Source organism: Ictidomys tridecemlineatus, chromosome 4 (assembly GCF_052094955.1).
Source record: "Ictidomys tridecemlineatus isolate mIctTri1 chromosome 4, mIctTri1.hap1, whole genome shotgun sequence".
In the NCBI taxonomy this organism is placed as follows: domain Eukaryota; kingdom Metazoa; phylum Chordata; class Mammalia; order Rodentia; family Sciuridae; genus Ictidomys; species Ictidomys tridecemlineatus.
Window position 1 is genome coordinate 162,285,896 of NC_135480.1, and position 21,898 is coordinate 162,307,793.

General features: G+C 35.5%; 1 protein-coding gene across 8 annotated transcripts in view; it reads left to right on the top strand.

Moving 5' to 3' along the window:
- Positions 1 to 21,898, top strand: part of Focad (focadhesin) — a 281,898-nt gene that overhangs the window by 240,316 nt on the left and 19,684 nt on the right. For all 8 annotated transcript variants that reach the window (XM_021733689.3, XM_078047698.1, XM_078047697.1 and 5 more), the window contains one exon: positions 868 to 948. In XM_021733689.3, coding sequence (XP_021589364.1) covers positions 868 to 948 — 81 coding nt within the window. The remainder of the gene's footprint in view (positions 1 to 867; positions 949 to 21,898) is intronic.

Consider the following 21,898-nt stretch of genomic DNA (forward strand, 5'->3'; position numbering starts at 1 on the left):
TTTTGAGGCTCTTACTCAGTATCCTGGTAAGCTAGCGTATTTATGTCAGGCCTTACTTTTTTTATGTAGGCTTTTAATTGTCCTATTATGGGCTGCTTGGTCTGGCCCACATACACTCAACTCAGGTCATAGTGAATCATCTTACACCCAGGTTCTTTTGAACAAGTTGCCTGTGTGTCTGGAAAAATACAGCTACTTGCTCCTGATGGAATTTTCCAATTGAGCCATTTATTGCAGTAAAAACCATCTCATGAAACAATTATAGGGGACTGGGAGGAAAAGGATTTAGGAGACTCTCAGGACTCAACTAACATAAATGTCACTGCCTCCATGTTCCAGGTCAGCAGCTACATATGGCTATTTGTCCATGTTAGTCACTTAGAGGTCTCTGTCTTAGGTAAGAGGCTGGTGCTGTTTATACCGAAAAATGCTTATGTTGAATTTACAAGGTTCAAATCTGATTCTGCATGTCCTGAAGTGGCCCCTAGAATAGCGTTCTAAGCCTTAGGAAGCTCAGCCATCTCCTTGCTGATCCTGAGGAGTCACTGGATGGGAGGTCACTGATGTGACATTGTAGAAAGGATTTTTGTAAACCACTTCAGTCAAATATTCATCCTCTGTGATTTTTTTTTCAGTCTGCTGGGTTAGCCACCATTTTAGATTTGCCTGTATAGCTTAAGTGATTACTTCAAGGCCAGTCACTTAGTCTAATAGAATTAGTTGCAGCTACAGACTATTGTGCTGAGATTAATGGCATAAACATCTCCGCTTTGTCTCTAGGTTGATATGGCAGCATGAGATCATTATCTCTCCTTCATTAGTCTTGCCAAGTTCACTGGTTAATTTGATCATTTTCTGTCTCCACAGTTCCTACTGACTATAGCTATTTGCCTGAAAGCAGTTTTATTAGAGCAGCCATTGGCTTCTTCATTACAGGAGGAAAAAAAGGCAAGTGAGCACATTTTCTTGAATTTTGTCATTCTTTCTCCATGTTAAGTAGGTTTGTATGCCCTAAGCATGCCTTTGTGGAATTAAACAGTACAAATCTGAAGGGGGTAGTGTTTTCTCTGCCAAACCATTTTTCTAATATATATAAGCTAGAGGCAAACTACAGTAATTGTTCCATAAATATACACACTGTATAGTGTCTTTAAATCACTGTCAGTGATCTTGAATGGCTCCATGAAAATCTTAATCTTCTATTGAGCCATTTCAAAAGACACACATTACTTTTCCTGTCTATCATGTCAAGTGAATGTGATCTAAGAAGAGAAAACACCTGGTACATTTTGGGTCCCAGAACTGTCTGGGAAGTAAGTCTTGCCCCTGCACCTTGTAAGATCACATGGTGGTGTTGGAATCACTGGCTTCTAGGTCTTATTTTTAGTTTGTGTTCTTTGTCTCAGTACACATTTGTCCCTTTGTGATTCTGTGTGGCAGCCACCACATTAGCACACAAGCAATTTCAAAACAGATTTAATGACCTGTTTTAACTGGCATCAGAGCAATGCCACATGAGTTATTGAATGTGTGTTCTTTAGTGCTACACGTATACTTTTTGAAGCCACCAGCTTCATTAATGTAATATTCCTCATTGATGTTTGCTGGTTTTATTCTCTCTTGGTTTGGCAAAATGAGTACCTATACTGTAGCAAGACCATTATGACTATGGGAAGAAAAACGTTTTTAAACAAATCAAAATTAAAAACTAGAAGAAATCTGGAGGAAACAGTTTGATTGATGAAGGTCATGGAAGAATAAAATCTCACCATTGGAAAGGAATTTAAAGGTCACATTGTCTGATTTTCCACTGAATACAGTAATCCTGGAGCTTCCAGATTATGAATAATTATCATAGCCTGGAGACATTTCTTTAATTTCTGGAGTTCTAGAATATGTGATATTATCCTATGGTTGTTTGTTAGCATTATTTGCTTTTAATTATCCTTAATAAAAACTGACATATGTCATTTTGTACATGACACAGGTATTGACAAACATTGTGTATTATGTATAATTTGCAAATTATTTTAGTGATTATATTGCTATGAATTAAGTCTACTTAAAATTGATAAAGATGTCTTCATTAGTAAGAAATTCAATTCTTACTAAATAAGCATCTAAAATTTCCATGGCCAGAATGATACTAGCACAATATATTTTTGCTATGTTTTTGTTAGGTTGCTCATTTTTATAAAATTTTTAAATGATGATAAGGTAAGATATTTTGGGGAGAAATAAAGTCAAATCGCCTGGGTCAAATGAAAGATTCTTTTCCTGCTCAAGTGAATAAAATGTCAGTTGACTCCCCAGACCAGTATTTCTTAGCAGAAATGAATTTTCTCTGAATCTCATGGGGAACTTTTGGTTAAATATAATATTTTTATGATTATGGAGTCATGGCACAGCAGGATCTGTTCTGCTCTAAAACTGAAAAATCAGGTTGTGACCGAATCAGTGTTGTGATGTGCAGTCTTGCTGAAAGCTATTTTAAAACTGATAAATGAAGTATTTAAAAAAGCCATATTACCAATTGGATTTTTGGCATTTTCAGGTTGTGGGAGAGGGCTGCCTTCTTGTCAGGTTTGCTGACTAGATTCAGAGGAAAGTCTATTCAGCCTTACACATTACTAATGATGACCCCAGAGGAGTGGGGGCCGTGGGAGGCTGACCTCCGCCTCCGAAGCCCATTTACAAAAACAAAACCAGACCCTGCTCTATGGGACTAAATGGGATGGCCAAAAGCGGAGGTGTGCATGCAAACGAGTGTTTTCTTCTTCAATATGCCCAGCTCATTTGAATTTTAATAACTCCCTTCTGAAGCAGCTTTTGAGTTTAAATGTCTGGATGTCACTCACCAGAGCTCAGTGGGGCTGCTGATAGGAAGGATGACAACTTTGGTGAACTCTTTTGAGGAAGAAATGGTTTTAGAGAAGAAAACTCATGCTTGGCGTAGGCTGAAGATAGTAAACTTCAGGGATGGCTTGGTTTCACTGCCTCCATGGGCTCTCTGTAACTAACATTAACTCACAAGAGGAAAGTGATGGGTTGTCTCTGAGCCACACTTATGCCAGGATGAGATTGGGCATTGTGATTTTCATCCTAGCCAATCAAATTTTGAGATAGCAAACATATTAATCGGCTTTCTGAGGCTCAGGAAGCCTTTCTTTGCTCACTTTATATTTATGTGATAGGACAGACAGGATGTTCATGGCATGTTCATTCCTTCACAGAGGCAGACCGTTGAAAACCATACCAAGTCAATGAACTTTCATTCAGTTTCTAAAGATTTCAGTTCATGGCTTTGAATGTAATTGCTTTTTGTATACCATTTAACATTCCTCTGCTTCCCTGATGGCCCTGGCCTCTCCTATCAGATGTATCCGTACCCTTTGTGCTCATTCTCTTTTTCTGTGGACATTTCTTCACTCTGCTAGGCTTAAAATCCTCCTATCATGAATTATTCCTTCTGATAAAGGCATCTAATTTTTTTCTTATGATTTTTTTCTACTCATTTATTCTTTATTTCTAATCTTTGTTTTCTCTATCACATTCAGATTTCATTGTTTATCTGCCTCTTTTACAGAATATTGAAGAAGTATTTAAAGTGTTTAATAAAGGTATTATCTTTTTCTGATGCTAACATTAGATATTTCTACATAATAGGATTATTTTTGTTGTCATTCTATTACTGAGTAATTTGACTCAGTAATAATTTCCAAGCTTATATTTTTTCATTAGGGCTCTAAAGTTCACAGTAGTCTCATCTGACAAAAATATATAAGATATATATATGTATATCTTATGTATGTGTATAGTGTATAGTGTGTATAGTTCTTATGAATGGCATTTCCTTCTTAATATGAGTTGATTGGTCAGTGATCTGTGTGTATAAGTAGACTTGTACACAAATGTTATAAACATTAAAATGGGTGTATTCTTGGTCATTTTGGATTTTGAGCATGAGATAGTTGTTAAGAAGAAATCTAGCCAAAGGAACAGAATTGGTGAGCTGAGTATAGAATAATATGAGAAAGTGGTCTGCTTTTTGATGAAATTATGGAGTTGGTTGCCAAGACTATGTATACTTTTTATAATATTTTAGCTTAGTAATATTTTACCTATACAACTCTTTAAAAATATCATGAGAAATAAGTACAGGTGTAAAATACTGTGTTCAAAAATGATATAAAGAAGATAAAGGAAAGACAGGATGAATCTAATATGACTTTCCTATTCACATATATGAATACACCACAGTGAATCTCCACATCACATACATCCACAAGACTGGGATCTTAATTAGAATAAGACATACTTCATGTTTGTATAAATGTGTCAAAATATACTCTACTGTCATGTATAACTAAAAAGAACAAATAAAATAAAAAAAGAACCTCCCATAATTCACCACCTAGAGACAGCAACTATATACACAACATTGTATATCCCCCTGTATGTGTGTAGGTATTATATTCATAAGGTTTATATTATCTTATATGATTTTTAAAAATTTAATGAATTTTCACAAAAATGGACACTTACCACTTATCTCCTCCAAAAGGAGGCTTGGAAGAAGTATAGAAAGAATCCCATTGCATCAGTTTCTGAACAGTTGTCTATAGAGGATGTTTTTCATGGGTTTTATCTTTTATTTATTTATTGTTTTGGAACACAGGATTGAACCCAGGGTGCTTTATCACTGAGCCACACCTTCAGACCTTTTGTTTTTTTTTTAATATTTAGAGATACAGTCTTGCTGGGTTGCTTAGGGCCTCAATAAGTTGCTGAGGCTGACTTTGAACTTGTGTTCCTCCTGCCTCAGCCTCCCAAGTTGCTGAGATTAGAGGCATGAGCCACTATTTTATCTTTGTTGCAAACATTAAAATGTGTGGAAGGAGAAAGTCAGTGATTATCCCATGACTCTATAAATATTAATTTTAAATGTTACTTTTTAAATTAATGATTTTATACACATACAATTTTTACACATTTTCATGTTTATGTGTATTTGTATTTTTTAACTTGATATTATAAACATTTTCCCATTCCCCATATATCTATCTCCATTGTTAATATTTTTAGATGTTTGTAGAATATTTTATCAAGTTGGTGAGTCCTAATTAACTTGATCATTACTCTATTGGTTATTAAATTTTTCCATCATAGTAAATATCTTTATGAATGTAGCTGTCTCTCGTCTGCAATATCTTTCCTTAGGATAAATTCTCAGCAGTTTATTAGTGGACAAGAATCTGATGATGTGGTGACCAGGGGAATGGCATGGCCTCTTTGCTCTTCAGAAGGATCATGCCAATTTTCGATTCATCAGCCTTGTATGAATATGCAGAGCACTGTATCTTAGAGGTTAAAAGCACAGGAGCTGGACTGCCTGAGTTCATATCCCACTACCACTGTTTACTGTCTCTCCAACTCAGGCAAGCCTCCTAAGACCCTAAGCCTCAGTTGCAAAATGGAGAAAATAATTGAATCTTCTTTATAGAACCCTTTGTAAGGATTTTGAGTCACTTTATGTAATTCTACTTAGTAAACAAAGAATAAACCCCTCTAGTTATAGTATCATATTACAAAGCAAAACAAATAGATAAGCCAAAGATGATAATAAAAATGAGTCAGAATGCTTTTATTTGCATTCATTTTCAGAAAGGATGAACATTTTTGCATATATTTACTGAATTATTCAAGAGATTTTTATAATTAAATTTTAGCATTTCTTTTTTATTAATTTTTTTGTTTTAGTTATACATGACAGTAGAATGTACATCTTATATAGCATTTCTTTTTAAAACTTAGTGTGTTTTAACTTTTTATTTTGAGATAATTTAGACTTACCAAAGAGTCACAAGAATTTACAGAAAAGTTGCAAACATTTCTCTGCCTGTAAGGAAAAACTCCCATATCCCTTCACCCAGGGACCCCCCGCCATTGACATATTTACTTGGAAAGATCTAATCCAGAAGGTACTTGTGTGTTCACCATGTCTCTTAGTCTTCTTCAGTCTGAAACTGTTCCTGTATCCTATCATGTTTCAAGATTAAAAGTTATTTTATAGAATGCTCTTCAATTTGGATTTGCCTGATGTTTCTCCTATGGAGTCAGGTCACTCATTTTTAGTGGGAATATCACAGAAATGGAACTCTCTTTTTCTCATTGTAACCCATCAGCTGGCACAGGGTATCCTTCTCCTACTGACCACAGGGATAAAGTGATGTCTCCTAAGTTTCTCCATATGAAGTTATTATTTTCTTTATCATTAATAAAATTTTTTTACTTTTAAATGTCTTATTTTCACCCACTAGTTTTAGTATCCTTTAATGTATCTTGCCTGAATTACTGGTATGATAATTGCCAAAAAATGATTTTTAAGTTCTATCATTCTATGTACATTACTTTGGCAGGCATTCTACTTTAAGGAGGCTTTCCTTCCTTCCCTTCTTCCCTCTCTCCCTTCCTTTTCATTAGTATGAACTCTTAATTTCGTATTTTACTTATTCGTTATTCAATTGTATTCATTATTTTGATCTTCAGATTGTCCCAGATTTGACCAGTAAGTACTTCTTCAAGTGACTCCTGTGTCCTTTTGACCGGATCCTGATCCTGTCATTCTCTGAGTTCTTTATTGCTGTATGACCCAGGGAGTTATTGTAGTCTTATCTAGTACTATCTTCAGCCCTGTAACAACTTAGCAGCCCAGATTCCTTGTAGCAGAGAATGATATTTAGAAACTTAAGATCTGACTGCAGAGTGTCTCATTGCTACCAGGAAAAAAAAAATCACAGCTCCCTGGCCTGCTCAGTGGATAGAGCTAGAAAATATATGTTTGCTCTTTAATGTGTGTATTTATTTCTATATGTATATTTATTTATGTCTATATATCACCATGAACTCCCACTGATATCTGTAGTTCCAATTCAGCACCACCAGGGTTCATTCTACCTTTCTCTATTTTCATATTTTAATTCCTTTCTCTCTCAATAAAACATTTGGCTCCCCTTATTAGTAATATATTTACTCATTCACTCAATCTCATATGTACCCAATCTCCTGTCCCTACTGGGCCATGGTCCTGCAACACTGCCTTCCTCACTCAGGTTCTCATATTCCCTGGGTGCCCTCTCCTCTGACCCTTGACTTGGTGGCCCTTCCTGGTGCTAAAGAACCTAGGATGTTTTCATTCCTGGGAACTCTGAATATTGTTGAAGTATTTGCTCTTAAGAAAATATTCTACCAACTTTTAGTATCTGACTGATGACTCAGAATGGTCAATTATTTCCACCAACCATCCTGATGGTAGGGTAGTTTCCAGTAGGGATCAAAGCATCTCGTAGTTCCCACAAATCTGCCATGCTATAATTATCTCTGCCTGTGTTTTCTACTTTGTCTAGAAAAGCTTCCTCATTGTTTCCATCTTGATTTGAACATTCTTTTTTTGTAAGAGAAGATAGGACCTTCCCTGATGTTCTTAGTTACATTAGATTTCATATGTGATGCATTCCTATATATTTTTCATAGTATTTCACATATATGTCATTATTTACTTTATTGTTCAATTTGTTGTTTAAAGTCTTCCTCATTAGACTGTAATTTTGTCAATGGCAGGAGAAACATCTGTGTTTTATCCTAAATACTTAGAACAGACTACATGGCTTATACAAGTATTCAAATACTTGTTGATCTACACACATATATGCACACGTTTGTGTGCTTGTGTGTGTACTTAAAATAGTTCTCATCAAAATCATCTCTAGCAACTCTGAAAATAGAGAAAGTAAAGACATGTCCCTACCATACAAGTGATGTGATGCTGGGGATGGAAAATATACACACCCCGGCTGTACCCTACTTGTTGCCTGACTCTTCCTGAACTAGTAACACATGTGCATTGTGGAATTGCGATCTGATCCTTGGTGTAGCCAAAGTATGTGCGATAATGGGTCCTGTTGTAATGCATTATGTTCGGATATGCCATTTATAACTTTGAAGCTGTCAAATGGATGAGAGATTTAAAGCAACTTTGTATTTAGATTTCAAAACATCTGGATCTTTTTAACAAGTACCCGTAGGCATTCTCAGTTTCAAATCTATTGTTCGTAAAGCATTACTGTATTTCTTCTTATCTAAGACACTTGTTTGAAGACAGAGCAGCAAAACAGGAACTGATCTTTCCTGTTGTTTAGATTTGGAGTCTTTTTGTCCCATGCCAGTGATCTCTTCTCCATGGACTTTGGGACTCCCTTTCTTTCTATAACCCCTCCCGCCCAAATTCATGGGACTGCCAGATATTTTCTCTATTCTAACAGTTACTGTAGTTCCCTTCATTCCAGTTAATGTCAGAATTTGTTCCCTGCAAATATAGTGAAACTTCTTTTGTGATTCTAGGTATATTCCTTGGAACTGATTTTCTGCCCTTTTAAATGTAAAAGATTCATTGCATTAGGCACGGACATGATTTTCAAACCATTTTACAAGTTCTTGTTTCTGACACTTGCTTGTATATCAGGTCAATTCTAGCAAATATAGAAGCAATACGTAAAGTATATAGTAAAGTGCAGTTCATTGGAGAAAGTTCCATTGTCCTGTCAAAGGAAAGCTCATTGTCTGAGCAATAAAACATCTGAAAAATGGCCATATTTCACAAAAGATCCTAGTGTTACAGGACTGATTAGATGCCTTTTCTTGGCTCCCCACATCCTCTGGAAACTGCAGATTTTTCTGTATTTCTGCCAAGGATCTAGAATAAAATTTTGTGTAATATTGAAAGCATTCAATCTAAAAAAGTTTCTAAATAGAAGTCTGTTTATAAAATATCAATTTCCAACACAGAATTGTATACATTTCCTTAATAGGAGACAAATGTTATTCCATGCACATATTTACTGTAACATCTGTGATTTTATCAGGCTATTTCCATGAATCATGTATCAAAAGGACATTTAAAAAGCAAATTAATTTTTGTGTTTCTGTTGTGAGAAACTAAAGAATCCAATTTGTAGCCAACATTGAATAGGGACACTTGCCACAAATGTGTCATCAGTATAGAATTATGTGAATAGCCAACCAGTTAGCTCCTATCTCAGCTTGTTATATTTACCACAAAATTGACCACCCTGATTTTGTCTCTTTTTTTTCCTTTTCTGTTTGTCTTCTCATTGCAATATAAGCTCCATGAGAATAGAAACTGTTCTGTCTTGTTCAAATCTGTCACCATTGTTAGGAACAGTATTTGACACCTAATAGCTACTCAATAAATGTTTGAATGAATGAATATAAATTTAATTACCTTCTTTGTCAGGAATTATTGAAATTGCATTGATTAACTTTGATTGATAATATTTCCGGAGCTCCTAGTATTATATCTCAAAAAGAAATAAAGCATGAACTAATGGGAGCACATTATAGGAAAGTGGGAGGAGTGTTGAGCTTCAGTATTGTTTTTTTAAGAGAGAGAGAGAAAATTTTTTAATATTTATTATTTAGTTTTCAGTGGACACAATATGTTTATTTTATTTGTACGTGGTGCTGAGGATCGAGCCCAGCGCCCTGCACGTGGCAGGCGAGCGCGCTACCGGTTTAGCCACATCCCCAGCCCGTGCTTCAGTATTTTTGAAAAGCAAAAAGGTGCTGGGGGCAGACAGTGGAGGGCTCACTACTAGTTTTAACTTACTATGTTGATAGGAAGAGAGGCCAACTAGTCAAGAGGTTGTGGAGTGTTCGGCTAGACTAAGAGATGTGCTGATTTTGAGATTGTTCTTTTCTCTAAAATATGGAAAAAAGACCTGAAGTAGAAGTAAGGATTTATTGTTGTCAACACATAAGTAATATTTGAAACTCAGCATGGACAAGCTCGGGCAGTGAGAATCTATAGAAGAATATAGAAGCTTAGGGAAGCAATTATTTCAAGAATGAGGGCATGATGCACTTTCAGGTGGAAAAGAATGGGGAAAAAAAAGACTTACAAATGCTGGTGAATTGGGCATTTAGGTAGGTGGCCAATAGAAATCTTAGTAAGGGCAGTTTCAGTGGAGTGGTGGGGCTAATACCTAGGTAGCAATGGTGTTAAGGCACTTTTTATTGTAGAAAGTTATGACTTACTTAAATGGATGCAAAAGTGAAAATATTTACTACAAGGATTCCTAGGACTCCCAGAAATACAAGGGCAGAAATTCTCTTCCTAGTTCATCTGTTCATTCATTCTTTCTTTCTTTCTTTCCTCCCCTTCCCTTCCCTTTTTTCTTTCTTCTTCTTTTATTTTCTCTTTCAGGGCATGCATCGTATCAATTTCTCTTAGGTTTTCTACATTTTTCTCTAAAGACTGCTTCATGCCTTCTCTGCTTCTTATATACATAACACAAAACTTACCCTTTTAACCATTATAAAATATACATTCAGTAGTATTGAATGCCTTCACAGTATTGTACTACCATCTTCACCCTCTGCTTCTAGAATGTTTTCATCACCCCAAAAGGAAACTTATAACTTATTGAACGCTTGTTCCCCCTTTCCCACTTCCTTCAACCCCCAGCAATCAATAATCTGCTTTTTGCCTCTATGGATTTGCCTTTTCTGAGTATTGCATTTGAATGGAGTCACATAATACGTGGCCTTTTGTGTCTGGATTCTTTCAAGTGGAGTGTCTTCAAAGTTCATCTGAGTTGTAGCAGCTATCTACCTCATTTCTTTTTATAGCTGAATAATAACCCATTGCATGGACATGCCACATTTTATCTATTAATCAGTCAATGGACATTTGGGTCGTTTTTACCTTTTGGCTATTCCAAGTATTGCTGCTTTGAACAGTGTGTACAAGTTTTTATTTGAACACCTGTTTTTAATTCTTTGGGGTATATATATCTAGGAGGGGAAGAACTGGATCATATGGGATTTCTGTTTAACTTTTTGAGAAACTGCCAAACTTTCTTCACAGTGGCTGCACTGTTCACATTCCCATCAACAATATGTGACAGTTGCATTTTCTTCACATGATTGCCAACTATTTTCCATTTTGTTATTATGATTGCCATCTGATTGGATGTGCAGTGGTATCTTTTGAGGCTTTGATTTGCACTTCCCTAATAACTAATGATGTTGAGCATCTTCTTATATCCTTGTTAACCATTTGTGTATTTTCTTTGGAAAATTCTCTTTTAAACCTTTGCTTGTTTTTAAAAAGTTAGGTTATCTTCTTATAGTTGAGTTGTAAGAGTTCTTGGTGTATTCTGGATGAGACTCATCTGTGACTGGAAAATTCTTTCATCCTATAGCTTGTCTTTTCACTTTCTTATTTCTCTGCACAAAATTTTTTAACTTTGAAAGTCTAATTTTTTTTCTTCTGTTGCTCGTGTATTTTATGTCAAACTAAGAATACATTACCAAATCCAAGGCCAACAATTACTCCTATTTTTTTTCCTTTAAGAGTTTAATTGGTTTAGACGTTATGTGTAGGTTGTTAGTCCATTCTGAGTTAATTCTCGTACATAGTATAAGGTAAGGTGATCGACTTCAGTTTTTTGCATATGGATTCCTAGTTGTTTCAGCACCATATGCTTTTTGTTTGTTTGCTTATTTTGTTTTTTGCAGTACTGGGGATTGAACTTAGGGCCTTGCATATGCTAGGCAAATGCTCCTGCCATTCAGTGGCATCCCCAGCCCTCAGCATCTATTTTTTTTTTTTAAAGCATCATTTGTTAAGGGGCTGGAGATGTGGCTCAAGCTGTAGCGCGCTTGCCTGGCATGCATGTGGCCTGGGTTTGATCCTCAGCACCAGATACAAATAAAGATGTTGTGTCCGCCAAAAAAACTAAATAATAAATGATAATAATAAAAAGCATCAGTTTGTTTGTTGAAGAGTCAATTCTGTCCTCTATTAAATGGTCTTGACACCATTGTTCAAAATCAATTGACTGTAATGTGTGGGTTTGTTTTGGATTCTCAATTCTATCTCACTGGTCTATATGTGCCTACATCATACTGTTTTGATTACTGTGGCTCTACAGTTAAGTTTGAAATTGGTGTGTGTGAATCCTCCACATTGCTCTTTTTCAAGATTGTTTGGCTATTTGGGACCTCTGCAATTCCTTAATAATTTGAAGATGAGTTTTTCATTTATGCCAAAAAGGTTCTTGGAATTTTGATAAGGATTGCATTGATTCTAATAGGGATTACATTGAATTTGTAGATCACTTTGAGTCATACTGTCATCATAACAGTATTAAGTATTATACTCCAAGACCATGAAATGTTTTCCCATTTGTTTAGGTCATCTTTTATCTCCTTCACCAATATTTTGTACTTCCCAGTGTATAAATCTTTTATGTTGGATAAATATATTCAGAAGTATTTTGTTCTTTTGAGTGCTATTTCCAAGTAGAATTGTTTATTAATTTCTTTTTTCCAATTATTCACTGTTGCAATATAGAAACAATTTTTGTGTTTTGATCTTATTCCCTGCAACTTTTAAAAATTCTCTTATTCTATTAGTTTTTTTAAAAAAGATTCTCTGGGATTTTCTATGTATAGGCTCATGTCATCTGCAAACACAGTTTTCTTTCTTTCCAATTTGAATGCCTTTTATTTATTTTTCTTTCCTAACTGTTATAGGTAGAACATTCAAGATGAAGTGGTGACAGTGAACATTGTGTCTTGCTTCTGGTCATAGAGAAGGCACTTTCAATCTCTTACCATTGCGTATGAGGTTAGCTATGGGTTGCTTTTCATAAATGCCCTTTATCTTGTTGAGATAATTCCATTCTGTTTTTGGTTTTCTGAGTATTTTTATCAGGCAATGGTGTTGGATTTTGTTTTTAAAAAGTTGATAATTAATTCAGATTGTCATGTGGTTTTAAATTTTTCTTTATTTTTTATTTTCATTTTTTGTGGTGCTGGGGATTGAACCCAGAGCCTTGTGCATGCAAGGCAAGCACTCTACCAACTGAGCTATATCCCCAGCCCCTAAAATTTTCTTTATTAATGTTGTGTATTACACTAGCTAATTTTCTTATGTGAAACCACTCTTAAATTACTGGAATAAATCCGTTTGTCATGGCATATAATCCTTTTAATATGTTATTGGATTAGGTTTGCTAGTGTTTCTTTCAGAATTTTTTGATCTATATTTATAAGGAATATTGCCTTTAGTTTTTTCTTTTTCCCTTAAGTATTGTCTAGCTTTGATGTCATCTTAATGCTGGGCTTACAGGATAAGTTAAACAGTGTTCCATTTTCTTCTTCTTCTCCTCCTCCTCCTCCTCCTCCTCCTCCTCCTCCTCCTCCTCCTCCTCCTCCTCCTCCTTTCTTCTTTCTTCTTTCTTCTTCTTGCAATTGAAAAAGATGGGTGTTAATTCTTTGCATGTTTGATAGAATTCACTAATGAAGCTTTCTGTTCCTGGACCTTTCTTTGTTGGAATATTTTTTTAAATTACTGATTTGATACCCTTACTTGTTGTGGGTTTGTTCATAATTTCTATTTATTCCTGAGTCACTTCATAGTTATGTTTTTCTAGGAATTTATGTACTTAATCTAGATTATCTGATTTGTTAGCATATAATTTTTCTTTATTTTTATTGGTGCATTATAATTTGTACATAATGGTGGGATTCATCGCTACATATTCGTACATGCACACAATTTAACAATATTATTTGGCCAATATCATTCCCCAGTATTTCTCCTTTTCCTCCTCTCCTCCTTCCCCCTAGTACTCTCCTCTACTCTTCTATTCTTCCCTTCAGTTTTCATGAAACCTCCCCGCCACACACACCTTTCTTTTGCTTTTTCCTTTCTAGCTTCCATATATGAGAGAAAACATATCACCCTTGACATTCTGAATTTGGTTTATTTTGCTTAACATGATGTTCTCAAGTTCTATTCATTTTCCTGAAAATGCCATAATTTTATTCTTCTTAATGGCTACATAAACTACATTGTATATGTATGTCACATTTTCTTTATGTATTCATTGATTGACAGAGACCGAGGCTGGTTCCATGGTTTGGTTGATGTGAATTGTTCTTCTATAAACATGGGTATGCATGCATCACTATAATATGCTGACTTAAATTCTTTAGGATAAATGATAAGGAGTGATATAGCAAGTCATATTGTGCTTCCATTTCTTGTCTTTTGCGGATCCACCATACTGATTTCCAAAGGATTATGCTAATGTACAATCCCACCAACAGTTTGAAAGTGTTCCTTTTTCTCCACATCCTTCACAGCATTTATTATTGTTTGTATTCTTCATGGCTGCCATTCTAACTGAAGTGAGATAAAATCTCAATGTCATTTTGATTTGCATTTCCCTAATTGCCAACAATGTTGAACATTTTTTCATGTATCTGTTGGTATTTCTATTTCTTGAGAAGTGTCTGTTTAGTTTGTTTGCCCATTTATCATTTTAATATTAATTTTATTAAGTTCTTTATATATTATGGATATTAATCCTCTGTCAAAAACCAGCTAGCAAAGATTTCTCTCTCATTCTGTAGGTTCTTTCTTCATATTCTTAATGAAGTTTCCTTTGCTGTGCAGAATCTTTTTAATTTGATGCCTTCCCATTTATTAATTCTTGGCATTATTGGTCCTATTGAGAAAATCATTGCCTGTACCTATATGTTGGAGTCTTGACTCTGTTTCCCTCTGCCCCAGGAGTTTCATAGGTTCTGTTATATCCTAGGTCTTTGATCCATTTTCAATTTACTTATGTGCAGGGTGAGAATTTAGAATCTAGTCTCATTTTTCCACATAGAGACAACTAGTTTTCTTATTATCATTTGTTAAGGATGCTGTCTTTTCTCCAGTGTATGTGTTTGATACCGGTGTCAAGGATCAGATGGCTGTGTCTGTATGGGTTTGTCTCTGCATCTTTTGTTCTGTGCCATTCATTGGTCTGTGTCTGTTTTTATGACAGTAGCATGAAGTTTCTATAGCTCTGTCATGTAATTTGAAGTCAGGTAGTTTGAGGCCTCCAGTATTGCTTTTTTGACATAGAACTGCTTTGACTATTCTCAGTCTTTTATTCTCCCAAATGAATTTTAGGAATATTTTTTGTTCTATGAAGAATGTCACTGGCATTTTGATGGGGATCACATTGAATCTATACATAGCTTTAGGTAGTATGGCCATTTTAACAATATTGATTCTGCAGATCCATAAATATGGAAGGAATTTCTGTCATCTTGTGTTTTCTTCAGTTTCTTTCTTCAGTGTTCTATAATTTTAATTGTAGAGGTCTTTCACCTCCTTGGTTAGATTTATTCCTAGGTATTTTATTATTTGTGGGGGTGCGCTTATGAATAGGATTGTTTTCCTGATTTCTTTCTCAGCAGCTTCATTATCAGTATATAGGAAAGATTTTGATTTTGTAACCTGTTAATTTGCTGAATTTGTTTATTAGCTGTAGCAGTCTTCTGGGGGAGTATTTTGGATCTTCTAAGTGTAGGATCTCATAATGTGCAAACATTGATAATTTGACTACTTTCCTTATTTTATTTCTTATATTTCCTTCTCTTGTCCACTCTCTCTGTTTTCTATAATCTTTCTCTTTTTTCTATAATTTCTAGTACATTATTGAATAGGAGTGGTAAGAGAAGACATCCTCATCTTGTTTTGAATTTTAAAGGAAATGCTTTCAGTTGTTACCCATTCACTATGATGTTGGCTTTGGGTTTATCATCTGTAGCCTTTTTTTAAAAAAATATTTTTTTTAGTTGTAGTTGGACACAATACCTTTATTTTATTTATTTATTTTTATGTGATGTTGAGGTTCGAACCCAGAGTCTCACACGTGCAAGGCGAGCGCTCTGCTGCTGAGCCACAACCCCAGCCCATCTATAGCCTTTTTGATGAGGTAAATTCCTTCTATTCCTAGTTTCTTTAGTGCTTTTATCATGAATGGGTGCTGAATTTTGTTGAAGGCTTTCTCTGCATCTATTGAGATGACTGTGATTTTTGTTCCTAATTCTATTTATGTGGTGAATTATATTTATTGATTTGCCTATTTTAAACTATCCTTGCCACCCGGGAAAAAACCCACTTGGTCATAATGTGCAATCTTCTTCATATGTTGTTGAATATGACTTGAAAATATTTTATTAAGGATTTTTGCATCTAAGTTCACTGGGGATTTTGGTCTATAGTTTTCTTTCCTTGATGTGTCCTTATCTGGTTTTGATATGAGTGTGATACAGGCTTCATAGAATGAATTTGAAAGTGTTCCATATTATGGACATGTTCCTTTATTTTCTTTTCTTTAACACTGTCTCAATGCTCCAGACTGACCACTCTGTCTACCAGCTCTGAGATTCTGTGCTCAGCATTGTCTACTCTGTTCGAGAGACTTTCAGCCAAACATTATATTTGATTTATTGTTTTATTGCCAAGATTTCTGTTTTGGTCTTTTCAGTATCTGCATCTCCTATTGAATTTCTCATTCATATCTTATACTGACTTCTTTAATTCATTCAGTTGTTTTTCTGTATTCTCTTGGTATTTGTTAACCATTTTTCAAATCATTTTTTAAAAATTCTTTATCTGGCATTTTCTCCACGCTAGTATATTTGAAGTGAGTTACTGATGAATTTTGAACTTTAGGAGGTATCATGCTAGCTTAGTTTTTCATATTTCTTGTATTCCTGTGTTGGGTTTTATGTATCCGTTGAGATGTATATGTTGGAGCCTTGAGAGAATTTTTCTTCCTCTCTTATGTGTGAGCCTTTGTGGGGCACAGTCTTCTCTTACCAAAGTGTTTTGGGATATCAGGTTATTGTGAACTTTTCAATATATTTCTAATGGGTTTTGTAGTATAATTTCTCTGCTAGTTCTTTGGTGAGGATTTGTGTATTTCAATACAGTGTATATTAAGTGTATATACAGTGTATATTAAGCTTGAGGATTTCACTTTTCCTATAGATCAAAAGAGTGTGCTCCTCCTTATAGATAATGGTGGTTGTGTTGTATACAGCAGGATGTGTGGGGATACACCTCTGTGATTGTTCTTCTTCACTTAACAACTCTGTATATTCTAAAGGGGCATGGGAATGATCTAGATTGAGAATCCTTTCATAGGTATAGTGTCCACAGCCTCTTGTGTTAATTCTGCTCTTGCTTTAGAGTGGATGTCCATGAGTGGCACCTGCAGGCCCCTGTATCCATTCTTACTTGGGACTGATCATTAGTTTTGCATTTTTGTCTTTTTTGTTCTTTGTGTTATTATTGAAATTTGAGATGGTTAATTTGTGTGTGGAACAAGGTGCATTGTCTCTTGACTGTGTTTTGTTCAGCAGCAGGTCTCTACCTTGTGAATTTGTAGTGTCCTTGTAGGTTCCCAGCACCTCACAGAAAGGGAGGAAACAAACAATAGCAACAATATTAGTAAACAATATATAGCATTAAAATAAATACCTGGTGCCTACTGTACCATCTACAACGCTAATTACCACAAACGCAGGAGTGGTGGGATTAGTTATTGCTGAAAGCAAAATCAGCAAATAGCCATGAACTAAATCTGGCAATAAAATAGACAAAATGTGTGAACTATGCCATTCACTATATGACTATGAATGGTGAGGACAGGAGTTGTAAAAACCAAATAGTTTTAAAGATGCTAAACATACAGTTCATTAAGGAAAAAGAAAATCTGATAGAAAGGTAAAAATTTAGAATGTTCAAAATGTGAAAAGAAAGGAAGTAGATGAAATGTAGCAAACAATGGCTATAAAGGAGAAAAAAATTTTAAAAAGGAGAGATGCAAGGAGAGAAAAAGAAACAAACAAAACCAACACCAAATCAAAATAAAGAAACAAGAAACCCTAACCTTCAAAAGAGAAGACAAATAACAATCATTAAAAATGCTAAAAATGGGGGGGAAACACATGTATTAATATCTATGTAACACTCAACCCAGCAAAAACACCAAAAAGGGGGGGGGGAGAAAGGAAAAAAGATTCTTAACAAAAAATGAAAGAATTATCTCCACTGAGGTTGTCAAAACTGTTGACTAGGGAGGATAATCACTGACCATGCCCGACCATCCTTTTTTTTCTTGGGTGCTATATACCAAGAAGGAATGAATAAGGACTGGGGGTTGTGAAACCTTTCCTCTTTTTGTGTTGCTAAGCCAGGCTGCTAACTGTACTGGTCTAATACTGGAGCTGAGTGAGACAGCTTTCACCGTTCCCTTCTCACTGTCCTATAAGGTAGGATAGAATGGGAAGTATTGTTGATCAGAGTTTTGTCCAGAGAGCCCAGAATGATGTGGTTCTGGGGTGGGTCTGCTGCAGAGTTCTAAGTGGGGAGTTCTCATGGCTGGGACTTATCTCTAATCAGACCTTATGGATTTTGTTAGGTGGTATCTGCTCTGGAAAGACTAGATTAGATCAGTGCACCTTTAGGCCCAGGAAAATGCTGATCTCTGCCTTGTGTTTGGAACTCAGGAGCATCCATCCCAGGAATTATACTCAAAGAGCAGGGGAGCCAGTCCTCCGCAGGTCTCACACATTCCACTGCCCGTGAATATGGAATACCCAGACTTATTCTCTGAATACATCCATACCTGTCTGCTCAGTTTTCTGACCCTCTTCAGCTGGTCATTTGAGCCACAAGACTCCAAAGGAACGCAAGTTATATCCTTCTTTGTACGTCTCTGACTTGAATCCATGGAGGAGAATCTTCTCTGTGCACATTCCACTCAGGCCTACTAAGTACAACCTAGGCCACACAGTAGGCAGTTGCCAGGGTGGTGTGGTAGTTTTTGTTATGATCTCCCAGACTCCCACAGCAGCAAGCTGAAGCATGGCCTCTCATGATGGCTCCTGCCTCAGCTCTCCACTTGCTAATTGAGAAACAGAGCCCTTTTCAAATGCCAGTTTGCCGCGCAGCCTCTGGATGAGCAAAGTTCAGGCTGCTTTTCTGTTTTACCAGGCAAGGGGTGTGTGTGTGTGTGTGTGTGTGTGTGTGTGTGTGTGTGTGTGTGTACACCAAATTTGTCTGTTGTGTTTCTGTGTATCATCCCTCCCCTCTGTGGTAAACCAGTGCCATTGTTGCTGTTGCTACAGCACCTAACTTAGCTCCAATGTACTTTTTCTTGTTCTTTGTTCAAGGCACCTGAGTTTCTTGAGTCTCTAAAAACTCCAACTGTCTGATATTGAGTTTCAGTCTCTTGGTTTTATCCACCTTGCTGAGAAGCTGCTTGAATTCCTGCTGCATGAATCCCAGGCCATGAGCAGCTGTAAATGCAGCCTTCCTCTAATTTACCATCTTGAATCCAGCTTAGGCATATAGTTTTTCATGGCATTTTTTTTTTTTTTACAATAAGACACTTTAATTTTAGCATCTTTTGAAATCTGAATAATCTGAGAATTTACAAAATCGTCATTCTTTTCATGGCTGAGTTATGTATATATTTCACATTGTCTTTATTCATTCATCTTTTAAAGGGCATCTAGGTTGGTTCCATAGTTTAGTTATTGTGAATTGAGCTGCTATAAACAACGATGTGGCTGCGTCACTATAGTATGCTGATTTTTAAGTCCTTTGGGTATATGCTGAGAAATGGGATAACTGGGTACATGGTGTTCCATTCCAAGTTTTCTGAGAAATCTCCACACTGCTTTCCAGAGTGGTTGCACTAATTTGTAGTCCTACCAGCAATGTATGAGTGTGTCTTTTTCCCTAACATTTACTTTTACTTGTATTCTTTTTTTTTTAATGGCATTCTTTTATCATGCTTTTTGTTTTTATAAGGTCAGTAGAAATAGCTCCAGTTTCATTTCTGTTTTTATATTATTATCATTTTTTAGAGAGAGAGAGAGAGAATTTTTTAATATTTATTTTTCAGTTTTCGGTGGATACAACATCTTTATTTTATGTGGTGCTGAGGATTGAACCCAGCGCCCCGCACATGCCAGGCAAGCGCACTACCTCTTGAGCCACATCCCCAGCCCCAATTTTTATTCTTTCTCAATCTATCATAAGCTTTATCAGTTTAAATTTTTTTTTAGTTGTAGTTTCATTTATTTATTTTATTTATTTATTTTTATGTGGTGCTGAAGATCGAAACTGGTGCCGCACACATGCTAGGCAAGTGTTCCACCACTGAGCCCCAGCCCCAGCCCCAGGATCGTCAGTCTTGTTGCTCTTTCCTAAGATCCAATTTTTTGTTTCGTTGGTTCTAATTGTTTTTCTGTTCTATATTATATTATCTTCACTCTAAATTTCACTATTTCCTTTCTCTGCTAACTTTCAGTCTATTTGCTCTTCTTTTCCTAGTTCCTTGAGGTATAAATTAGGATATTGATTTCTTTCTGCTTTTATAATTTAGGCATTTATCACTAGAAATCCCTCTCAGCACTGCTTTTGCAGCATCTCATAAGTTTTTCTATTTTGTGTTTTCATTTTCATTTGTCTCACAGTATTTTCTAACTCTTGCATGATTTCTTCTTACATTTATTGCTCAAGAGTATATTTTTTACTTCCCATATATTTGTGAAATTTCCAGTTTTCCTGGACATGTTACTGATTGCTAGTTTTATTCTATTGAGGTTAGTGAAAATTCTTGGTATGATCTCAGTCTTTTTAAATTTATTGAAACTTGTGGTTTGACATGTGGTCAGTCTGGGAGAAGATCCCATCTGTGCTTCAGACAAATGTGTATTCTGATGGTGTTTAGTGTTGCATGACTACTAGATCTCTTTAGTTTATAGTGCTGGTTAGGTCCTCTATATTCATTTCTTTTATTTAAATATTCCATCTATTATTGAAAGTAGCACTTTGAAGTTTCCAACTATTTATTGTAAAACACAGTTTCCCTTTTATTTTATCAGTGTTTATATATTTTGGGACTTTGTTGTTTGATTCATATGTGCTCTTAGTCATTAAGTATAGAATTTTGTTACATTATGTTCACATTATTGTACAACTATCACCTCCGTCCATCTTCTAAGCTTTGATAACTGATCATTTTGAGTGTTGTTACCTGTTACCTCAGAGTGTCAAGTTTTTCCCTCTCCTTGTTGTTTACTTTTGTTTCTTGCTGTTGGGCTACAATTATTTCTGTTAAGTGACTTTTAAAAATTATATTTTTAAAGACTATATTCTTTGTCATATGTGGTCTTTGAAACCTTTCTTCCTTTAGCTTGTGAATAGCTAGTGTTTGATAGAGATTGCCTTGAATGCCAGAAGGAAAACAGAAAACGGGGTGGGAGACAAAAAAAAAAAAAAACTTATTCTGAATATGCAACTGCTTTTAAAAGTTGTGATAAAAGAACCATAAATTTTACCCGTTTAATCATTTTAAAAACTAAAATTATACCCAGTGAACAATATCTCCCTATCCCTCTCCTCAACCACAGTTTTACTTTATTTATCTATGAATGTGACTTTTTTTTAGATGCCTAGAATCACACAGGATTTGTCTATTTGTGACTGGCTGATTTCATTTAGCATAACATACTTAAGTTCACTCATATTGTAGTATGTGTTAGGGTTTCCTTTCCAATTCTGAACAATATTCCATGGTGTGTGTGTGTGTGTGTGTGTGTGTGTGTGTACACATACATACATAGTAGTTTCCATTTGCCTGTGGATTTGTTTTCTGCATTTTCAGTTACCCACAGTCAACTACAGTCCAAAAGCAGAAAACAGAAAATCCCAGCAATAAACAACTCATAAATTTTAAATAGTGCACCATTCTGAGTAGCATGATGTAATTTCATGTTGTCCCACTCTGTCCTACCTAGTACATGAATCATAATGTTGTCCATCTTATCCATGCTATATATGCTACCCATCTTTTAGTTGCTTTATAGCTGGATAAATGACCGGTTCCACTAAAATGGTATTGCAGTGCTTGTGTTCAGACAACTCTGTTTTACTTAATAATAA